The sequence below is a fragment of the Ahaetulla prasina genome, chromosome 7 (genome assembly GCF_028640845.1).
Source record: "Ahaetulla prasina isolate Xishuangbanna chromosome 7, ASM2864084v1, whole genome shotgun sequence".
In the NCBI taxonomy this organism is placed as follows: Eukaryota; Metazoa; Chordata; class Lepidosauria; order Squamata; family Colubridae; genus Ahaetulla; species Ahaetulla prasina.
In genome coordinates this window covers 71,259,936-71,278,362 of record NC_080545.1, presented here as the reverse complement: position 1 = coordinate 71,278,362, position 18,427 = coordinate 71,259,936, and the positions used below count along the sequence as shown (strand labels likewise).

Sequence of the window (18,427 nt, the reverse complement as noted above, 5' to 3'; positions counted from 1 at the left end):
ACCCCACAGCCGAGACAAATGATTAATTGGGAGATTGTATACCTTATATGTTATATTAAAAGTGGAGAAAATTCTGAAGTGATTTTCCAATATTAGAGGGGCACCTACAAACACAAAGAGGTTTCCAAACCACCAAATGACAAGACAAGAAAGAATGGATGGAAACTAACCAAAGAGAGAAGCAACCTAGAACTAAGGAGAAAATTGTAACAATGAGAGCAATCAGCCAATGGAATAGCTTGCCTTCAGAAGTTGTGGATGCTCCATCACTGTCTGAAATGGTATAGGGTCTCCTGCTTGAGCAAGGATTAACCAAAAGATCTTCCAGCTCTATTCTGTGTTCTATCTTGGTCTGATTTTTTTACACCTCAAAAACTTTGTATTTTAATGGGTGCATAGACTTTTTTACTTCCACTATACATAAAGTTATACCTTCACTTTCTCTCTCACCTTTGCTTTTTACCGTCTGTCAGTGGGGATAGCTTTCCAATTAAGCTTTATTGACAAATTGAGTGACAGGCAGTTCTGTTCCATTAGGAGAGTGTTAGCAAGGGAGAAAGCTGTTGTGGTAAGTGCTTTACCTCAAGGATATACCTGGAAAAGAGGAGTGATCTCTAACCTAGAATACTAAATTTTCATAAGAAGCACAGTTTTTTTTTTTAAAAAAAGTATATTGTGAAGATTGTCTAAATTAATTGAAAGGCAATGTAGATACACTTGGCAGTAAAAGAATAATTTTATTGGCCTAATGTGAAATAACCGTATCTTTCTGTGAACACTTGCCTGTGAACACCAAGGCCAGTTTTTGCAATCAAGGAATTGAATCACTTCGTATTGGTGATCTATAGTTATTTCTAAAACATTAGCTGTAACGTGATCAGGAAATGAAAAAGCAAAAAGCAAGTAGACCAGAAGTAATTTCTAATGCCTCTTGTTTGACTTCGCAGGTCCTTGAAACATGTGTCAAAAACTGTGGCCATCGCTTTCACATACTGGTTACTAGCCAGGATTTTGTAGAAGGTGTATTAGTACGAACCATCCTTCCCAAAAACAATCCTCCAGCCATTGTACATGATAAGGTGCTGACTCTCATCCAAGTAAGTGTATCCCTGTCAATCTTTCTGACTTTCAGAGGGCCCTCCATGTATAAGAACAGTTACTTTGCCTAAACCACAAGCCCAGATTATTTTCATGCCAGTATGTAATCTATGCTTATTAAATAGAAGTAAACTTTCTATCCATGCTTGGTTTCCTGAAGATAAGTGAAATCTGAAACATGTATGTACCTTGTCGATGTATTCAACTTGCATAGTATCAGACCTTATCTTGTATAAAATAATAATTATAAATAATATCAGACCTTATTTTGTATAAATAATTATGTTACTGTTCATGGTAAGAGGCAAAACACAGGCAATGGTCTGAAGCTACCTTTTTAACTCATGAAACCTACTGTTTCTTTTAGATCTCAGCTAGAGTAGCTTACAAGCTACAAGCCTACAAGTCACAGGGGCTAGAAACTTAACACTGTAATAAGATGGATGGCGAACAAGTTTAATGCTGAAGACATATTTATTCTTCCGCGCAGGACTGGCATAAAATTAGTTTTATTAGTAATTTTAAAGGGGTTTTTAATGGGGTTTTTATGATGTAATGTATTTTTAAATGATGGGTCAAATTGAATAAGCTTTTTAACATTGGTTTTATATTGTATTTATTGATTGTTGTTTTTACCTGGCTGTAAACTGCCCTGAGTCCTTCGGGAGAAGGGCGGTATAGAAATTATATTATTATTATTATTATTATTATTATTATTATTATTATTATTATTATTATAATAATAATAATAATAATAATAATAATAATAATAATAATAAATTAAACATTTTTAAAAAGTTAAAATCAGGTTTTCTAACAGCCATATATGCTGTTAGTGTTATCATATATCTAGTATTTATCAGATCATTCCAGTATTTAGACTCTGACCAGCCCATGCATCCAAAAACCTTTTAAAAGCTGAAATGTCCAGGGTACAACAGAATGCTCAAATCTGGTAACTGTTCTCTGCTTTTGATGCATAGTCTGCTTTTCTTGCATGTTTAACAGAATCATAATGTTCCTGCTTTTTAAAAAAAAAATCACACAGGAGTTTAAAAATGAAAAATTGTAATGATTTTTCTGTCTTTATAGTCCTGGGCTGATGCCTTTCGTAGTACACCGGACCTGACCGGAGTTGTGACTGTTTATGAGGACCTGAGGAGAAAAGGCCTGGAGTTTCCCATGACAGATCTAGATATGCTATCACCCATCCATACGCCCCAGAGGGTAAATGTTTAATGCACAATAATTCTTCATTTGCATTACAAATACTAGAGCAAAATATTATATGAATGATATTATATGAAATATATCTTGGAGATTTTAGAAACAGTGGTGTTGATTTGTTCCCATTTTTTCCCCTTTCCAAACTGATACATGTTATGAAAAAAAATGAAAGAGCTGTATGGCAGGATACATCACGTGTAGTGAAAGTGAGCAGATCCCTTGGATTCAAAGGGGAATTTATTGGTATCATAATCAAAGTCTAAGAACTATATAGAATTTAAGACACAGGCTTCGTAACCTCTGTAAGACATAGTTGAGAGTTCTGAACAAAAACTGCCTATGCAGTTTTGCACATTTCTCCCAAATCACACAACCTAATTGAAAATATGCTTTGCTTTGAAAACCAACATATTTCATCTTACCTGCTGCTCCCCGCTCATACAGAGAAATAGAAAAAGCCAGGCTGCAGTAGCTGCTTTGGAAGCCACAGAGAAATATTAAGGGGAATGGGAAACACTTTGACCTGCAGGACTGGCTCATTCCTTAGATAAAAAGAAAACACCATAATTGTGGGTAAGAAAAACAGCATATAAAATACTGGGCAGATTTTTTTTATACCATAGAAATAACTGAACTGTTCTTTGTCTCCTTTATGGATTTCTCTTTAGACTGTATACACGCCACCAGAAGCCCAATCAGGAATTATTTCATCAGCAGATTCTCCTCAAGCGATAGATTCAATACTGCACCCTGTATCTTTACCACAAGTTCCAGAAATTGCAGCTGATGCCTCTATCACACCTACGCCAGACCAGGTAAGAGCAACACGAACCACTCCCTTTTGTATATATAAGAGAATTTCTTGTTGAAGGCCACCCCTTTCTATTTCATTATGGCAAGTTTCTGAAAAAAGGAATCCACACACTTATGGACCAGTGTCAAAGGACATGTTTGTCTGAAAGAGCAAGCAGTGCATGTAACAATATCATGCAGATGATTTAGACAGGATACAAGGATTCCTCTCTTTCCTGGGCTGATAGTAAATTGTCTGCAATCCTATTACCATTTGTCATTCAGAGAGGATAGTTTGTCTTTTTTTGCATTTCAGATGTTCAGTTTAAAAATATTAGGTAAAGGTAAAGGTTTCCTGGCACATACATGCTAGTTGTTTCCGGCTCTAGGGGATGGTGCTCATCTCCATTTCTAAGCCAAAGAGCCAACACTTGTCCAAAGATGTCTCCATGGTCATGTGGCCGGCATGACTAAACGCCAAAGGTGCACAGAGCGCTGTTACCTTCCCACCAAAGTGGTCCCTATTTTTCTACTTGCATTTTTTACGTGCTTTCAAACTGCTAGTTGGCAGAAGCTGGGACAAGTAATGGGACCTCACCCCGTTATGTGGCACTAGGGAATCGAACTGCTGAACTGCTGACCTTCTGATCAACAAGCTCAGAGTCTTAGCCACTGAGCCACCGCGTTCCTTATAAAAACATTACTTCTGAGCAAAAGCTAGGGGAGAGGGGGAATAGCCAGGCTCCCATGTATTATTCACAAATAAGAGCACATCCATTAGTACATATGTCACACCCTTTGTCATCTATTCATAATTTATCTGCAAAGTTTGAAGTGATGCTTCTTAAGCTTCTACTTTTAGCTGTTAGTCTTTAGGTTATACTGACTATAATGACATAACACTAGGGACAAAATTCTAGTTATTTATTGTAGCAGGTAGGACAAACTCAGCTCCTGTAGCTATTTGCAACTGTCTAACCATAGAGTTGAAGAATTCAAGGTAAAAGAGAAGTAAGTGTTGTTAATTCAAAATCTAAAATTAATTCTAGGGGATTCCTGAAAATATCCAGGAAAGGAGCAGGAAAATACTGAGCTTATTTATGCTTAAATTATCACACCTAACAAAACAGGAAATGTTATAGGCAAGAGCAACCAGACTATACTCGCTGGATAAAGTATTGGTTTGACAAATTAAGGTAGCATGTTCATCAGTAATGGAATGGCTTAGAAAATGCCTCTATTGTTGTTTTCAGATTGGAAAATTACGCAGTGAATTGGAAGTGGTGAATGGAAATGTAAAAGTAATGTCTGAGATGTTAACAGAATTAGTGCCAGGACAAACTGAACCTTCTGACCTTGAACTGCTCCAGGTAGGAAGTGCCGAAATGTGACATCTACTACTGTTGCTATTTATATAAGGATTTCATTTAGTTCAACCTAGCAATCACTGAAATTGCTTAACCCACCCCCAAAAAACTATTTTTTGGATTCATGAGCTGTATGAGCAAACATAGCTTTTTAACCGATTAGTTATTAGCAGCTGCTTCTTAACCTACTTTCTTTGCTTCTGTTCTTATAATTTGTACCTTCCTTCTGTGGGTAGGAACTGAATCGGACATGTAAAGCAATGCAGCAGCGTATATTGGAGTTGATTCCCCGCATCCTTAATGAACAGTTAACTGAGGAGCTGCTCATCGTCAATGACAACCTCAACAATATTTTCTTGCGCCATGAACGGTATTTCTGAGATCATCTTTCTCTTTCCCTTGTTCTTTCCTTTCTCTTTTATATGTAAATCAGCCTTGCTCTTCTCCATTGAAACTATGTCATTGATTCCCATAGGTTTGAACGGCTTCGATCTGGCCAGCCTGCAAAGGTATTTCAGCATTTACTTAGTTTGTTTGAATTATAGCCCACCTTTTCTCCAAAAACTCAGTGGAGCATAAATGCACTCCCTTTACCAATCTGTATCCTCAAAGCCACCCAGGGAGGTAGCTTGGGTTTAAAGAGTGTGAGGCCTAAAATTATCTAAAATTTCCTTGGCTGAGGTTGGACTTGATCCTGGGATCCTGAGACCTAGTGCAATTCTTTGACCACTGAACCACTCTGTCGCTCCTTCAAAGCATGCTCATGAGGTCATATTGATATTGCTAGAGAATGAGATAAAATAGCTGGTGGCTGCAGCAGCATACTTGAATTTATTTTGTACAGTCCTTCCGGGCTTCAAATACTTGTAGTTAGTTTTTTTTCCATCTAAAAGTGATAAAAGTTCTAGTGGCATTTTGCTGGTGAACTTACCTCCATTTGGTGCTTCCAAAATGTTTCCAATACAGGATGTATATCAGTTTATGATTCAGGATACATGTAAGTTGATGATACATAAAATTTAATTAAGTTTTGTATTGACTAGATTTAGAGAAAGATTCTAGGAGGATTGTTCATTAGTGTACAATTCAGTTCTGGCTTTTCCAGATAGAAATGGACAAGAACATCCAGTCAATGTAGGGAATAGTTTGAGATGGTGAATAATGTTTTCATCTCATCCTAGAAACATTTATTCATTTGTGTACACTAGACTTGTCATTTTTGTCATTACCTTCATAACTATCCTTTAATAGCATGGTATAAACTTCAACTCCAAACTTTTACTGATTGCATGGTAGAACCTACATTGGAACTATGAAGTCTGTCATGTATTGAAGTCTTAAGATGCCCCAGAAAATGCTTGTGTGAGAGTTCATTTGAACATTGGATGGCCTTTTCTTTATTTTTTTTCCTTGTTAGAACAGTAACACTCTTTTTAACTGGTTGTTTTTTTGTTATTGTTTCATGTAACAATAACAGAGTTGGAAGAGACCTTGTGTAGCAACTTTTCATTCATATCACCCTTTTCTGAGGCTTCCATATCTTGGTTAGATTTCCCCGAAAAATCAGAACACATGATCAGTGAATTGGGAGGCATGTTTTGGAAGAAATGCTGTAATCCTTCACCGTAATCCAAGATTAGCAAAATGTATTTTTTTTCTTTTTTTCTCTCCAAGCAACAAAATGACACACAGAATGAAAACAGTATGCTTGACATGGGACCTAGTGTCACACCGACACAAAAAGTTCCTGAAACTGCCAATACACTTTCATCTCAGCTTGCAGGAATTGGTAAGTACCTTACTTGAGTTTGTAAGACTATAAAATTCTTTTCCCCATTCATATTCAGAATTTTGGCCATTTTGTGAGCACTCTCTGGTTTTTATACAATTTCCCTCCTGTTTTTTAAAAAAATAACATTATTTGAATGTAGACCAACACAAGCAGTAATAGACGGATTTATTGAGAAATTATTGAAAACCTGATAGCCATCTTTGCCCAAATGCATGCTGTGTAGAAGTTGCAATAGATCTTTCTAATACTTTCTTCATCTGGAAAATTTGCCCCCTATGCAAGAAAGCTTGATTCTTCTTTTTCAGATTGATAGGTTTATTACATATTCATATATTTTTAACAGTCTAGATGATATTTTGCTGTTCTTTGCCTTGTAGATCTGGGTGCTAACAGTGTCAGTTCAGGTTTACAATCCCTCAATAATTCCAGCAAACTGGAAGAAGAGTTTGATATGTTTGCACTGACCCGTGGCAGTTCCTTAGCTGAGCAACGCAAAGAGTAAGTGAATATACCCATTATATCTTTTCTTTTATGTACACTGAGAGCATATGCATCAAGACAAATTCCTGGTGTGTCCAATCACACTTGGCCAATAAAAAAATCTCTTTTATTCTAATATGGGCAAAAATAATGAATACTGTAAAGCAAACTTTTCAGACTAAGAGATTGAATTAGTGAATTGATAATTAATCTATATCTATATTCAGATTTTACTGGTGTCATTTTGTTTTAAATCTATACAAAATGTCGGTTTTATTTTTTAAATATAGACATTGTTTCAAAAGCTTTCAGCTATCTGCCCTTCCATATTTTTCATGTAGAGAAGGAAGTTGTTAATCCAAAATTCTTAAAGTCCTGCAAATAGAAAAGAAAAATGAGAAAAACCAAGAGACTTAAAATCAAGGTTGCCAATGTTATGAAGAATACGTTTTGAAAGTGATGTCACTTGACTCATGTGGCATCAATCTTGCCACATTGTATGTGGAGTTGAAAATCCTAGTTTTGGTATCAGTTTGGGAATGATGGGTTCCCTTAGCAGAGTATTACCATTCAGAATTATATTTCCTTTTTGACAATAGACTACTGAATTTCAGGTATTGACTCCTTAAATTTTTAATACAGTGATACCAACAAAACTTTCTTTGTGTCTTATTATGCCCCAACAATAATGCTAGTGTGGATTTGGGAATTAGATTGTTGAAATTTTCAAAGGCTGTTTGTTGTTCTACTCCTAAGAACTAGGAAAAACCTGAGCTGTAATTAGCACATTCCTCTTCTCTACTCCCTGTCCCCCTTGGCATTTCCTAAACCTCTAGTGGTTTCTGTAAATTGCAGCTGCAATAAAATACAAGGTTTGTTGTTAATAGCATGGACCAAATGGAGAACAGAGTTATGAATTAGAGCAGTCTAGCAATGTAACTGTCAATTAAGACGAATGCTTTAGTTACTGTTATGCATCTCCCCTGCTCACTCTGGCTGTAATGGGTTTTCAGGGCCTCTTCCACCCTCAAGGCACTCTTTGCATAGCTTCCTGCCCCACTGGGTTCCAAATTGGGCACTATTTGTACAATCTCTCAGAGAGGAGTGATTTTCCAAATCATGCAATTTGGAAAACCGTGTCCTTCTGAGAGATTGCAAGAATGACAACCACTTCCAGAATGGTGCGAGGCAGCCTCTGTAAAAGCCTGTATGGCACATCGGCTGGACATTCTGTTGGAAAAGTGATCTTTGGAGATCTCCTTTCCAAAAGAGAGTCAGCTGATGTGTGCCATGCAGCCTTCCTATATAGAAGCTGCTTAGTGCCATCTTGGAAGTGGGTGCCATTTTAGAAATGATTGCTATTCTTGAATTGTGAGAATTGTGACTGCTTCCAAAATAATACATGCTTCCAGCATGACACCAGGTAGTTTCTGTATAGGAAAGCTGCAAAGCACACAGGCTGATTCTCTTTCGGAAAGGAAGTCTTTGGAAGAGGTAAGTGGAGCAAGGCCCATCGGGGCTGGCCCAAGGGTGTGGAACTCAGTGGGACAGGGAACAGGCCAAGGTCTGTAGGGGCTCTACCAAATGGAAAGTAGGCCCAACTAGGACAGGATTGGGTGTGGGAGATAGGCTGATGGGAGCAGTTGTAGCATCCCCAAGATCAGTTGTAAGGGTTGGCAAATTGTCAAGCTCCTGAATTGTGACCATATGAGCACAGGGTCATTACAGCAGTCAGAACTTCAACTACAATGTTTAAGTCCCTTCGTTCAGCACCATTGTAATTTCAAACAGTTGCTTAACAGATGGTCAGCAGTTGAGGACTAACTGCACCTTATTTATCTATCTAGAGGTGATAATGCAGATTTTCTGCAAGCTGTTATGCAAGCCAAAAGCATGAGCTTTTAACACAGCGAATGGCTGAGTTAGTATTTTTTTGAGGAAACTGTTCTGCTTGTTTGTCAGAAACTGAGGGTCTTACCCAATTTGATAGTTCCAAAAAACCACAGCTGGGTCTGGGCATATTTTTCAGACTTGATGGCATAAGATTAAAGCAGTCTTTGAGTGACATCGGTGCTAATAGAAACAGTTGTTTTTTATGGCCATGTGCACTTATGCCCCCTCCAACACTTAGCAAAATAGGCTTTGTGCCAGTATGCTTCTAGGCACCACTGATTCAGCTCTTGCAGTCACTGAAGAGCTTATAATGCTTGCCGCAGAGCGAAACCTTTTTAGAGATTCTGCCTGGTTCAGAGATGAAGGGAAACCATAGCAGAGGAAGAATACGGATGCCCTGTGCATATACCAGGCTGCAGGAAGACGAATCCCGTCCTGCTTGCTGTTAATGGAACATGAAGTAGAATTGGGAACTATATGGAAAGAAAGCAGGGAGAACGAACCAGCACTAGAAGTAACTGAAACTTAATCTCTTGATATCCACTCTGGCTGATCTTTTCCCACTCTGGATAATTGCATAGGAACTGGCAGCATATTTTCTCCAGCAATATTTAATCATTTTAAGATTAAGACATATCTAATCTTTCCAATAAAGGGACATCTACAGTTTATTCTGCTATCTCAAGTTGGACTGGTTGCCTCCTATTTTAATTTTTTGCCCAGAAACCAGATTGGAATTATCTATTCTGCAGCCTGCCTCTATGTTTGTGCATATTTTTGTGCTTTTCTTTTTCTATGCTTTGACAGTCAGATCAAGATAACTTTACTGGAGTTGGGCTTGGGTATCTTTCCAAAACATCATGAACAAGTTCTGGCAACACCTTAAACCATTCCTGCCTTTCTGCCTTGTCACTGGTATGGTGGTGGCACTCTGCTTCATCCTCGATGCTATTGTGCACAGTGGGCCCTTCACTGACAAGCATTTCTTTGAAAAGTTTGAGCAGAGGTGGCCTAACCCTCTGGCTTCAAGAAGGAATACGTCCCAGTGATTATGGGTGGGACAAAAATATGGTTCGGGGGAACTCATTTCTGGCGCAACATTATCCAAGGCTGCATTGACCCTGTGTAAGAAAGAATTTATTCATATAGAGTATAGACAGAATGCAGATCTGGGTATACTTTAGAATAAATAACAAAAATGAGTTATTTTTTTCAAAATAGTGTAACTGTATGAAACAGTTTCTATGAGATTATATTCAGCATCACAATAGTTGTATGCCTTAATCTGGAAACGTTATGCCTGTCTAATTTTACCTGCAAAACAGAGCATGTAATATGTGTTAAGTTCATGCATTAAAATGAAATATAGATATAGAACTATATGCATGTGCAGTTCTATACTGAGTGCCTATAACACTGTATTTAAATGAAAATACCTTATTCCCTCTTCCTGTGGAGCTATACTTAAAATAATGTTTGCAAAAATCTCAATAAGCAAGAAGACAGAGAGATTGCTAGGAGCAGGGCACAGCAGATTAGTACCTATTATAATCCTTTAACCTTCCCCATAACTACGAACTTCAGAATGTCTTCTGTAAAATATCAGACTAAAAGATAGCATAGAAGAGTGCTTTATTTGCTTAGTGTATACAGGCTGCAGAACTACATTTTTCTCAAAATGGGATATAGATTTGATTAGAGGATCAGGTTAGATTCTCAAACAAACCGGGTTTTTAAGGTTTAGTTCTTAAGGTGATTTAAGAATCATTGGGTGACTTACAGCCTTTTATCAGTTCTCAGCCAACACATTTTAGTACTCTTGCAATCAAATTACTTTTTCTAAAATTACTTATTCTAAATCTCTGTTTAGCAGCAAACAAATTGGTTCTCCATCAGCTGTAAACTATTATACCAAAATAAAGTTCAAGCTGACTAGGAATGGATTTTTTATGCCGAATGACGAGGCACTCCATTTAGTTCTGATATTTGACAGATGGTGCAAACTCAGAGTTCCTTAATTCTAGTAAAAAACAAAACAGATTCTGCAGGTATGCAATCTGACTTCCTGTGTTTTATCACATTTGGAAAACATACAGTAAAATTCAGTGAAACTATAATTGAATATTAAATTTTAGAATGAAACAGTTGCAACTGCTTCCCCTAGTATATATGCATGCAAATCAATATGCATTAGAGCAAGATCTAGCTATCAAAGACTTGGACTTAAAATCTTTTTGCGTCTTAACACTTTGCTCACTTTATTCTTGCACATAAGTGCTTAAAATGATTTACAGCCATTCTAATCTACAGCAGCTACAAAAACAAAATATTCTAAATCCGCTAAAAATAATAAATAATTCACACCAGTTGCATCATCAAATTATAACTACAGTCTGGCAAAACATTTTTCACATGCCTCCTTAAAAGAGATTAAGTAGCTGAGAAGGAGATTTCATAACTGCAGTACTACAATTACAGCGGGAATCATACAGTGATAAAATGTGGAGTAAGGACTTTTCTACAGTTTTCAAATAGGTTCTCAACATACAAAGCAAGCCATTTTTTAAAGTGTGAAGGATTTTACAAACCTGGGATTGATGGGTGGTTAAAGGATATATTACAAAGAATGCTTGGGAATTTAGGAATATTGACACCAGTGCTTCTCTGCTGCCAGTGTCCTAAAACGCTATCCAAATGTCTTTCAACAATTACTTAAAATTTACATGTAAGGAATTATTTCCAAACTCTAGGGGTCAGCAGTTTTGTCGTGGAATTTGGGCAGAGGTTGGGAGTAGTCTTTGAATCACTCATAAATACATAGAAAAGCCTGCAGGTTCACATATTTGCTAGAAGCCATTCTGAGAATGTCCAGCAAAATTGTGAACATACATTGTAAATAATTCCTCTGAGAGATCTACTAATTACCAATAATGAAATAGTTGTTTTCCTGATTGTTATTTTACTTCTAAATGTGAATCCTAGCTTTGTATGCAACTGTCTGAACTATCTATTTTCCAATCTCTAATACAATTGAATTTGCTGTTTTATTTCATCCTCAAATGACCACAAGGAATCAGTATAATAAATTAAATCTAATGTCTGATGTCACCATCTATTCCTTGAAAATTCTTTAATATTGTATGAGCCTATAAAAAGAGACAATCGAAGGAGAGTTTATTAATTTTGACATTAAAATTTTCTCTAAATCCTTTCCTCTCTCACCTCTTTTTTTAAATTTGGTTTTACAGTCAACCTAAGTGTGTGCCAGTGTTTACCAAATTATGGGAGGGAGAGAGGGATGGATGGATGGATGGATAGATAGATAGATAGATAGATAGATAGATAGATAGATAGATAGATAGATAGATAGATAGATAGATAGATAGATAGTCTTAATAGTCAATCAAAGAGAAATGTATTCCAATTTCTTCAGAGAAATGTAGTTTACTTAAGTACATTCAACTGTTATGCATCAAATGAATAAGAGAGTTTAAAAGAAAATTACAAATCAGACATGTAATTTATAAAATACATTTCTATTGGGCCTGACTATTGGTATGTCTATGTAAGGTGTGGGTGTGGGTGTGTAAAGCACTCCCAACCTCACCCCAGAAATATGCAACATATATCTGTGCTTTAGATAAAATGCCTAGACCCATGTCTATTGGCTAACCTAATTTCCTCTTTCAGGGTGAAGTATGAAGATCCTTTAGCAACAAAAGGTCTAGCTGGAGCCTTGGATGCCAGACAACAGAATACAGGAGCAGTGAGTAGCTGTCTATCAAACTCTTAGACAGTTGAATATATAACTACATAATTATATAATTGAAGAGGCATATCCTGCCTATTCAAGGCCTCCCCATATGTACCACTGACTTCCAACAGCACAATCAGTTATTTTGCTGAGACCATGTGAAGTGAAATTCAAAATAACTGAAGGTTGCTAAATTTGGGGAAATTGTAGTAATTATCTCTCTTGATAATACAGGTTTCTATGTTTTCATGTATAATTTGTATATGAATATGTCTACTATTCCAAAGTAAGAAAACATACATCTACCCATAGTGAAGGTAAATACTGTAAAGCAATTCTAAGAGAAGGCAAAAATGATTTCAGATTTCAATTCATTTTCAAGCAAATTGTTCATGATATAGTTCCCACAACAGTTCATAATAAATCACAATAGACTATTTATATGTGTTCAGCAATAACACAAACCGAAGATCCATAGTAATGGACTGCATTATGTCCAATAATTCATTAAAATTCAATCTTATTGGAAAAACATAACCCAAATATTTAAAAGATATTTCCAGTTCTGAAATATATAACATTTTAATTATCATAATATTTTGGTTCCACAATACTATATCTTGGAATTATTATACCTCAACCATAAGAAAAGATGCTAATTAAAAATGCAATATCAAAATTCATCAATCAATAGTCATCAAGCTCCAAAAATGCAATACTAACCAAAAAAAACCTCTGGAAAAGAGAATGAGTCCTATGCATTCACCCTGGGGTAAATACAGTGAGCAGTTCTCTAAATATATCGCCTTCCTGTGTTGAATCCACTTTATATCGAGCTTCTTTCGAAGTCTGAGTTGCACCCCTTAAATAGCTATCCTTTAATTCAGTCCTTAAGAGCAAAAGGCACGTTTTCTCCATTCATTTTCTTGCTTTTCTGTAGATAATTCAACCTTCTTTTACAGACTTGGGCCATAAGTTCCTTCAGTTTCATTAAAAAGCATGACAGGCAGGAGAGAAGCTCCCCCGTGATCTTTTAGATAGAGGGGGGATAGTTCCTCTACTGAGAACATTGCTCCCTGCTCTCCTCATCACCCACATTTTCTGTCTTCTTTGAAAACAAATTTTCTCTTAACTAGCTGGAGCCAGGTGGTTCTACTGATGAGGCCCCAATTGCAAACTGGATGATGCGCCAAGGAATGGTGAGAATGTATCACTGTTGGGGAAGATTTTAAAAAGCACTTAAAGAATATCGAGCATATTGTGGCACGGATTGAACACTGTGTGGGGACAACAGCAGACAAAGTGATACAATTAGGTTTGAAGCCAAGAAACCTCTTCTTCAAAATGCCACATTCCAGATTCTACTTGGGTAGAGGAAAAGTTTTTACAAAAGTTTTTACAATAGCCAAAATAGAATCTTTTACAGCTTTTTAATTTATTCCCACCATCTTTGTAACATGTGTATAACTCTGAATGCACTTGCATTGCATTACAGTCCAGAGATTATGTAGGAAAAATCCATTATTTCTTTCTGATTATCTTCATGAAAGACTAGAAATGTTCTGCTTATTTCAGAGGGAACTGAGGAGAAAGACTAATAAAGGATTATGAAGTGACCGTAACCTACAAGGTTCCATATCAAGCAACGATTTGTACTTTCACAAAGTACAGTCATCTAGTGGCAAGTTCTGCTTTGCCTCTTCTTTTGACTTTTTTCTGTAGCACCCACTTTCAGGAGAAATATACGCACAAACTCTAGGATCAATATCCGGCTGCCTATCATTTTGATCCTGAGATTCCAAGACTATACATGCCATTGAACTAATCAATAACATAGATTTTTTTTTAATTGGCCAAGTGTGATTGGACACACAAGGAATTTGTCTTGGGGCATATGCTCTCAGTGTACATAAAAGAAAAGCTACCTTCATCAAGGTACAACACTTACAACACTTAATGATAGTCATAGGCTACAAATAAACAATCAGGAAACAATCAATATCAGTATAAATCGTAAGGATACAGACAACGAAGTTACAGTCATAAGTGGAAGGAGATGGGTGATCAATAACATGAACCTAGGACTGGAATTGTACTGCTTTGTCCAAGCTGAACCCATACACTGTTCTGGATTACTTTAGTAGCTCTCATTTCCATCTGTTCCAGAAAGCTCTTCTGGGGATAAAATAAATTATGACCACATTTTTCTTAATAATGCCTCTCTTCCCCAAATTTTCAACCCAGTTTGATTTGAACAGAAGATAAAAGAGCTTTATCTTGGCAAAGGGAAGAGAGTGAGATAAAAATAGACCAGACTCTGGTAGTGGCTTTAAAGGAACTGATTGCATGATTTCTTCCCTTGGGCTAGTTGGCTTCTATTCATTTGGTTCTTTTCTCTTTGTTTTCCAATGTTTTTGTAAACAAACGCTCAGTACTCTTTTTTTTTTTGCCTTAATGGTATGTGTGCTTTAACTTTGAACATTTCTTTCTTAACTTATGAATTTGTCTATTGAGACCACTCCTCCTTGCTTTTGAATAGTGAAAGCCAAAATAAACATATATTCTTTCTTTTGCCCATTCTGGCTTATCAAGATAAGCTTACTTGGTTTAAGATAGCAACATGAACTTAAAAATGAAGAAGTGAGGAAGTAAGAAGTAGTGTTTCATCATTACATTGTGAAATTGCAATATAATTCCCCAGGCAAGTTTTTATTTTTGGTTTATAATGGAAACAAAATCCTTTGTATCACGGGCACAGGTTATATGCTTAAGACCAATAAGTAAAAATGGCTGACCTGTTTATATAAGAAACCCTATTTTCTTTAAATTTTAAAAATACTTTAAACTTATTTTGCTAAACACAGGAAATGGGCAAAATACAAGAATCTTTTTTAAATCTTTTTCTTGGATTTACATCCCACCTTTTTACTCAGGAACTCTAAGCAACTTACACATCACTCTTTCCTCCACTTGTCCCCCCCGCAAAAAAACAACCATAGGAAGATTAGTGTAAGGAATAATAATTAGCCAAAAAAGATGAAAGTGTAAAGGAAAAAAGTGAAACGTTGAAAGATCTTATTTGTCAGATCTTAAGTATATAATTTTTGTGCCAGAATGGCTGTAGTGAGAGCTTAAAGTGGCCTTTATATTAGAAGATGGAAGCAAAGCAGAAGCACACAGAAGCATTTTTGCTAGACATAAATTACCCATTTTGTTTTGCAAAATGTTGTTCCTTAGGCTTATTAAATACAGTGATATGACCTAAAATAAACTAAAACACAGAAGATTTCTATGCTTTGCTTAATAAAATTAAAACATCTGTCAAAGTCTTCTAATTAATGATGTCTCTCCATATACATTATGATGTTATCCATAAAGTCTGTACCAGCAAGGTAAGGCCCAAGCTGTGTGAGAAAAAATTCAAATCATTCTTCAGTGACACTAAGAAATGTTGAACCAAGAATTGCACTGATTTAAACCATGACTTTTTAACCTTGAGGGTTGAGGATTTTTTTTCCAAACATGGATATACTAGGACTATTTGGTCTTTTTCTTTTTCTCACTTTCCTTGTCAGATTCCTGTATCCCAGACTGCTTTCATGGAGGAAATTGAACAGTGGATCTCCACTGAAGGGGTATGTAATAAAGATGAAATACATGTGTATAAGAAGGAGTTAATTACTGGCTCATCCTACCAACTGTCTTGTGGGGAGGGACATAATTAAATGGTATATCCTGGGGAGGGGGTGGGAATCCTAGATCTTTCCTGTGGCCAAGTCTGTTTGTCACTGACATATCAGCATTAAAAACAGAAATTTGATATCAGTGTCCCGAATTCAACTGCTCCTTGAAACACTTATCTACTCTGTAGGTAGATATGGTGGGTGAACATATACCAGAAATACCTTAGTATTTTTGGAAAATTCTGTTCCAAGTGAGTCTGCGAGTTTCCATTTAATCTTATTTAGTTTCGATATTGCCTTTTTTTCTCCTCAGGGAAATGAGACAGTGGATCCAAAGGGTGTCACCAGTGAAGGCAAGTTATACCTAATCGTATATCCTGACTTCTATCATATTCTCCAGCTACTCGGCCTGAAATGTTCTTCATCTATTGACCCCATGGGTACAAAGCCTAAAATCAAACCATCCTATATTAACAACACACACACACACACACACACACACACACACACACACACACGATTTCTTAGCATACCTGTAATTTTTGTAACCCCCTAATAGGGTTACTAGGATCTGTTAGATCTGTTAACTCTTATATCTAGGCATTCAGAAATGCCCTAATGAAAGCAACAGTTTGTCATTGATTATTATAACAGCGATATGATCTGTGCAACTCCAGATATGCATTTCACCAATAGAAGAGAATATTTGTAACTCAGACTTCAAATGAGGGGTCCTTGGTACTCTCTGAGCTTGGTTGTTTTCTTTCAGACATTTCATTACCTGTTTGGGTAATGAAAGGACTGCAAAAAAACCAACCAGTTCAGAGAGCACCAAGAACCCCGCATAGATATTTCAGATGTAATTCGTCCCAGTGCCCTTGCAGCCCTGGCTTAATTCTTCCTCTTTTAAAATTATCCCTAATTCTTTCTTCCCAGAGTTTGACAGATTTCTTGAGGAGCGTGCAAAGGTGGCAGATCGACTTCCTACCCTTCCCAGCACCCCCACAGGGGCTCCTTCCACTACATCCACTAACTCTGGTCCTCAGCGAAAGAAGGACAAAGATGAAGATGCAATGTTTGCTTTATGAGCTGTTCTACGGCTTGGTGTGCTGTGGTTACAAGAGGACCTGTGTGTTCTGCACTGCACTTCTTGGGGGGAGAGGGGAATCCAAAGGAGACAAGATCGGAGAAGAGAATCTTCCCCTTTCCTTCTTCCTGCCTTCTTTCCAGACTGCTTCGGGTTAGGTTAATCATTGCTGCAATAGGGGACACTAAAGCAAAGCAAGCAGTAGGAAAAGGTTGCAGAGCTGTCAAATGTATTTGCCAGATGAATGAGGATTTCTTCAGGGAGATCTAGGCAGTCTTGGGTGTGTTCTTCATTGTTTTGTCGTGCATATCTTTCTCCAATGATGATGACTCTTAAAAGTCGTGCTGAAAATGGGTAGTAGGACTTGTCAGTTTTTCCCAATCCCACAGGCAATTGCACAAAATGGTCAAATTGGGCAGCTTCTTTCAATCCTTAGCTGGCTTTTCTGTATTTTTTTTTCTCCTTTAGTAATAAGGAAACTACAGATCCAGTTTGCTGTGGGAAAAAAAGAGTACTGTTTGTGGTCTTTTTTCACACACACACATGTAAACACATACATACCAATATTTCTGCATGAAGAATTCTGCTCGCAAGCCAAGCACATTCTCTCTCCAGTCCAGATACCAGCTGCATAGTGCGTAATTCTGAGCAGTATCAATTTCTTCCAAGGCTGGCTTCTTTCAGTTTTCAAAGTTAGAATGTCCAGGAGGCAAAGACTTTTCTGAAAAAAAGTTGAATCTGATGAAACCCACTATCATGACTTCTGATTTCACCATAATCTTCCCTTAGATTGCGCTCCACTATCATTCTCAGAAAGAACTGCAAATGACATTCACCAGGTTTATGGTTAAAGAACGGTTTTGGGGGAAGGCAATATTGAATGATGCCATATAATTGGGAGACTTGCTTTGTATATGCCATATTAAAGAAATGACTTCACTACAAATATGTTTTCTGTCAAATTTGGCTTACAATATAATACAGTTTCTAATCAAATGTGGAGAAAGAGTACAAGGAGAGGCTTCTCAGCAAGAGTTTGTAGTTCCTAGCACAAAAGCAAAGCAAGGAAGTAACTCCTAACTGAATTTTGTCTGTGTTAATTTTGACTTTAAAAAAATGTGAACATTTGCTGAGTAGATGCCACCTGTACGTATCCAACTGAACATGGATATTCTTATACCAGGCCCATAAAACCCAAGCTGTATAGCACGGAACTAGAACATAAACACTCAGATTAAGCTGTACAGTTAAGAT

At 36.9% G+C, this 18,427-nt stretch overlaps 1 protein-coding gene across 2 annotated transcripts in view; it reads left to right on the top strand.

Moving 5' to 3' along the window:
* The window catches only part of TOM1 (target of myb1 membrane trafficking protein), a 29,817-nt gene extending 11,698 nt beyond the window's left edge, over positions 1-18,119 (top strand). Inside the window, exons 4-16 of one of the 2 annotated variants that reach the window (XM_058189890.1) lie at positions 948-1,097; positions 2,191-2,325; positions 2,994-3,140; positions 4,371-4,487; positions 4,721-4,854; positions 4,960-4,993; positions 6,159-6,273; positions 6,654-6,774; positions 12,340-12,415; positions 13,540-13,602; positions 15,979-16,038; positions 16,400-16,439; positions 17,023-18,119. In XM_058189890.1, coding sequence (XP_058045873.1) covers positions 948-1,097; positions 2,191-2,325; positions 2,994-3,140; positions 4,371-4,487; positions 4,721-4,854; positions 4,960-4,993; positions 6,159-6,273; positions 6,654-6,774; positions 12,340-12,415; positions 13,540-13,602; positions 15,979-16,038; positions 16,400-16,439; positions 17,023-17,174 — 1,344 coding nt within the window. In that variant the 3' untranslated portion in view covers positions 17,175-18,119. The remainder of the gene's footprint in view (positions 1-947; positions 1,098-2,190; positions 2,326-2,993; positions 3,141-4,370; positions 4,488-4,720; positions 4,855-4,959; positions 4,994-6,158; positions 6,274-6,653; positions 6,775-12,339; positions 12,416-13,539; positions 13,603-15,978; positions 16,039-16,399; positions 16,440-17,022) is intronic. The other variant, XM_058189891.1, reaches the window with a different exon arrangement.
* Positions 18,120-18,427: the final 308 nt, after the last annotated feature.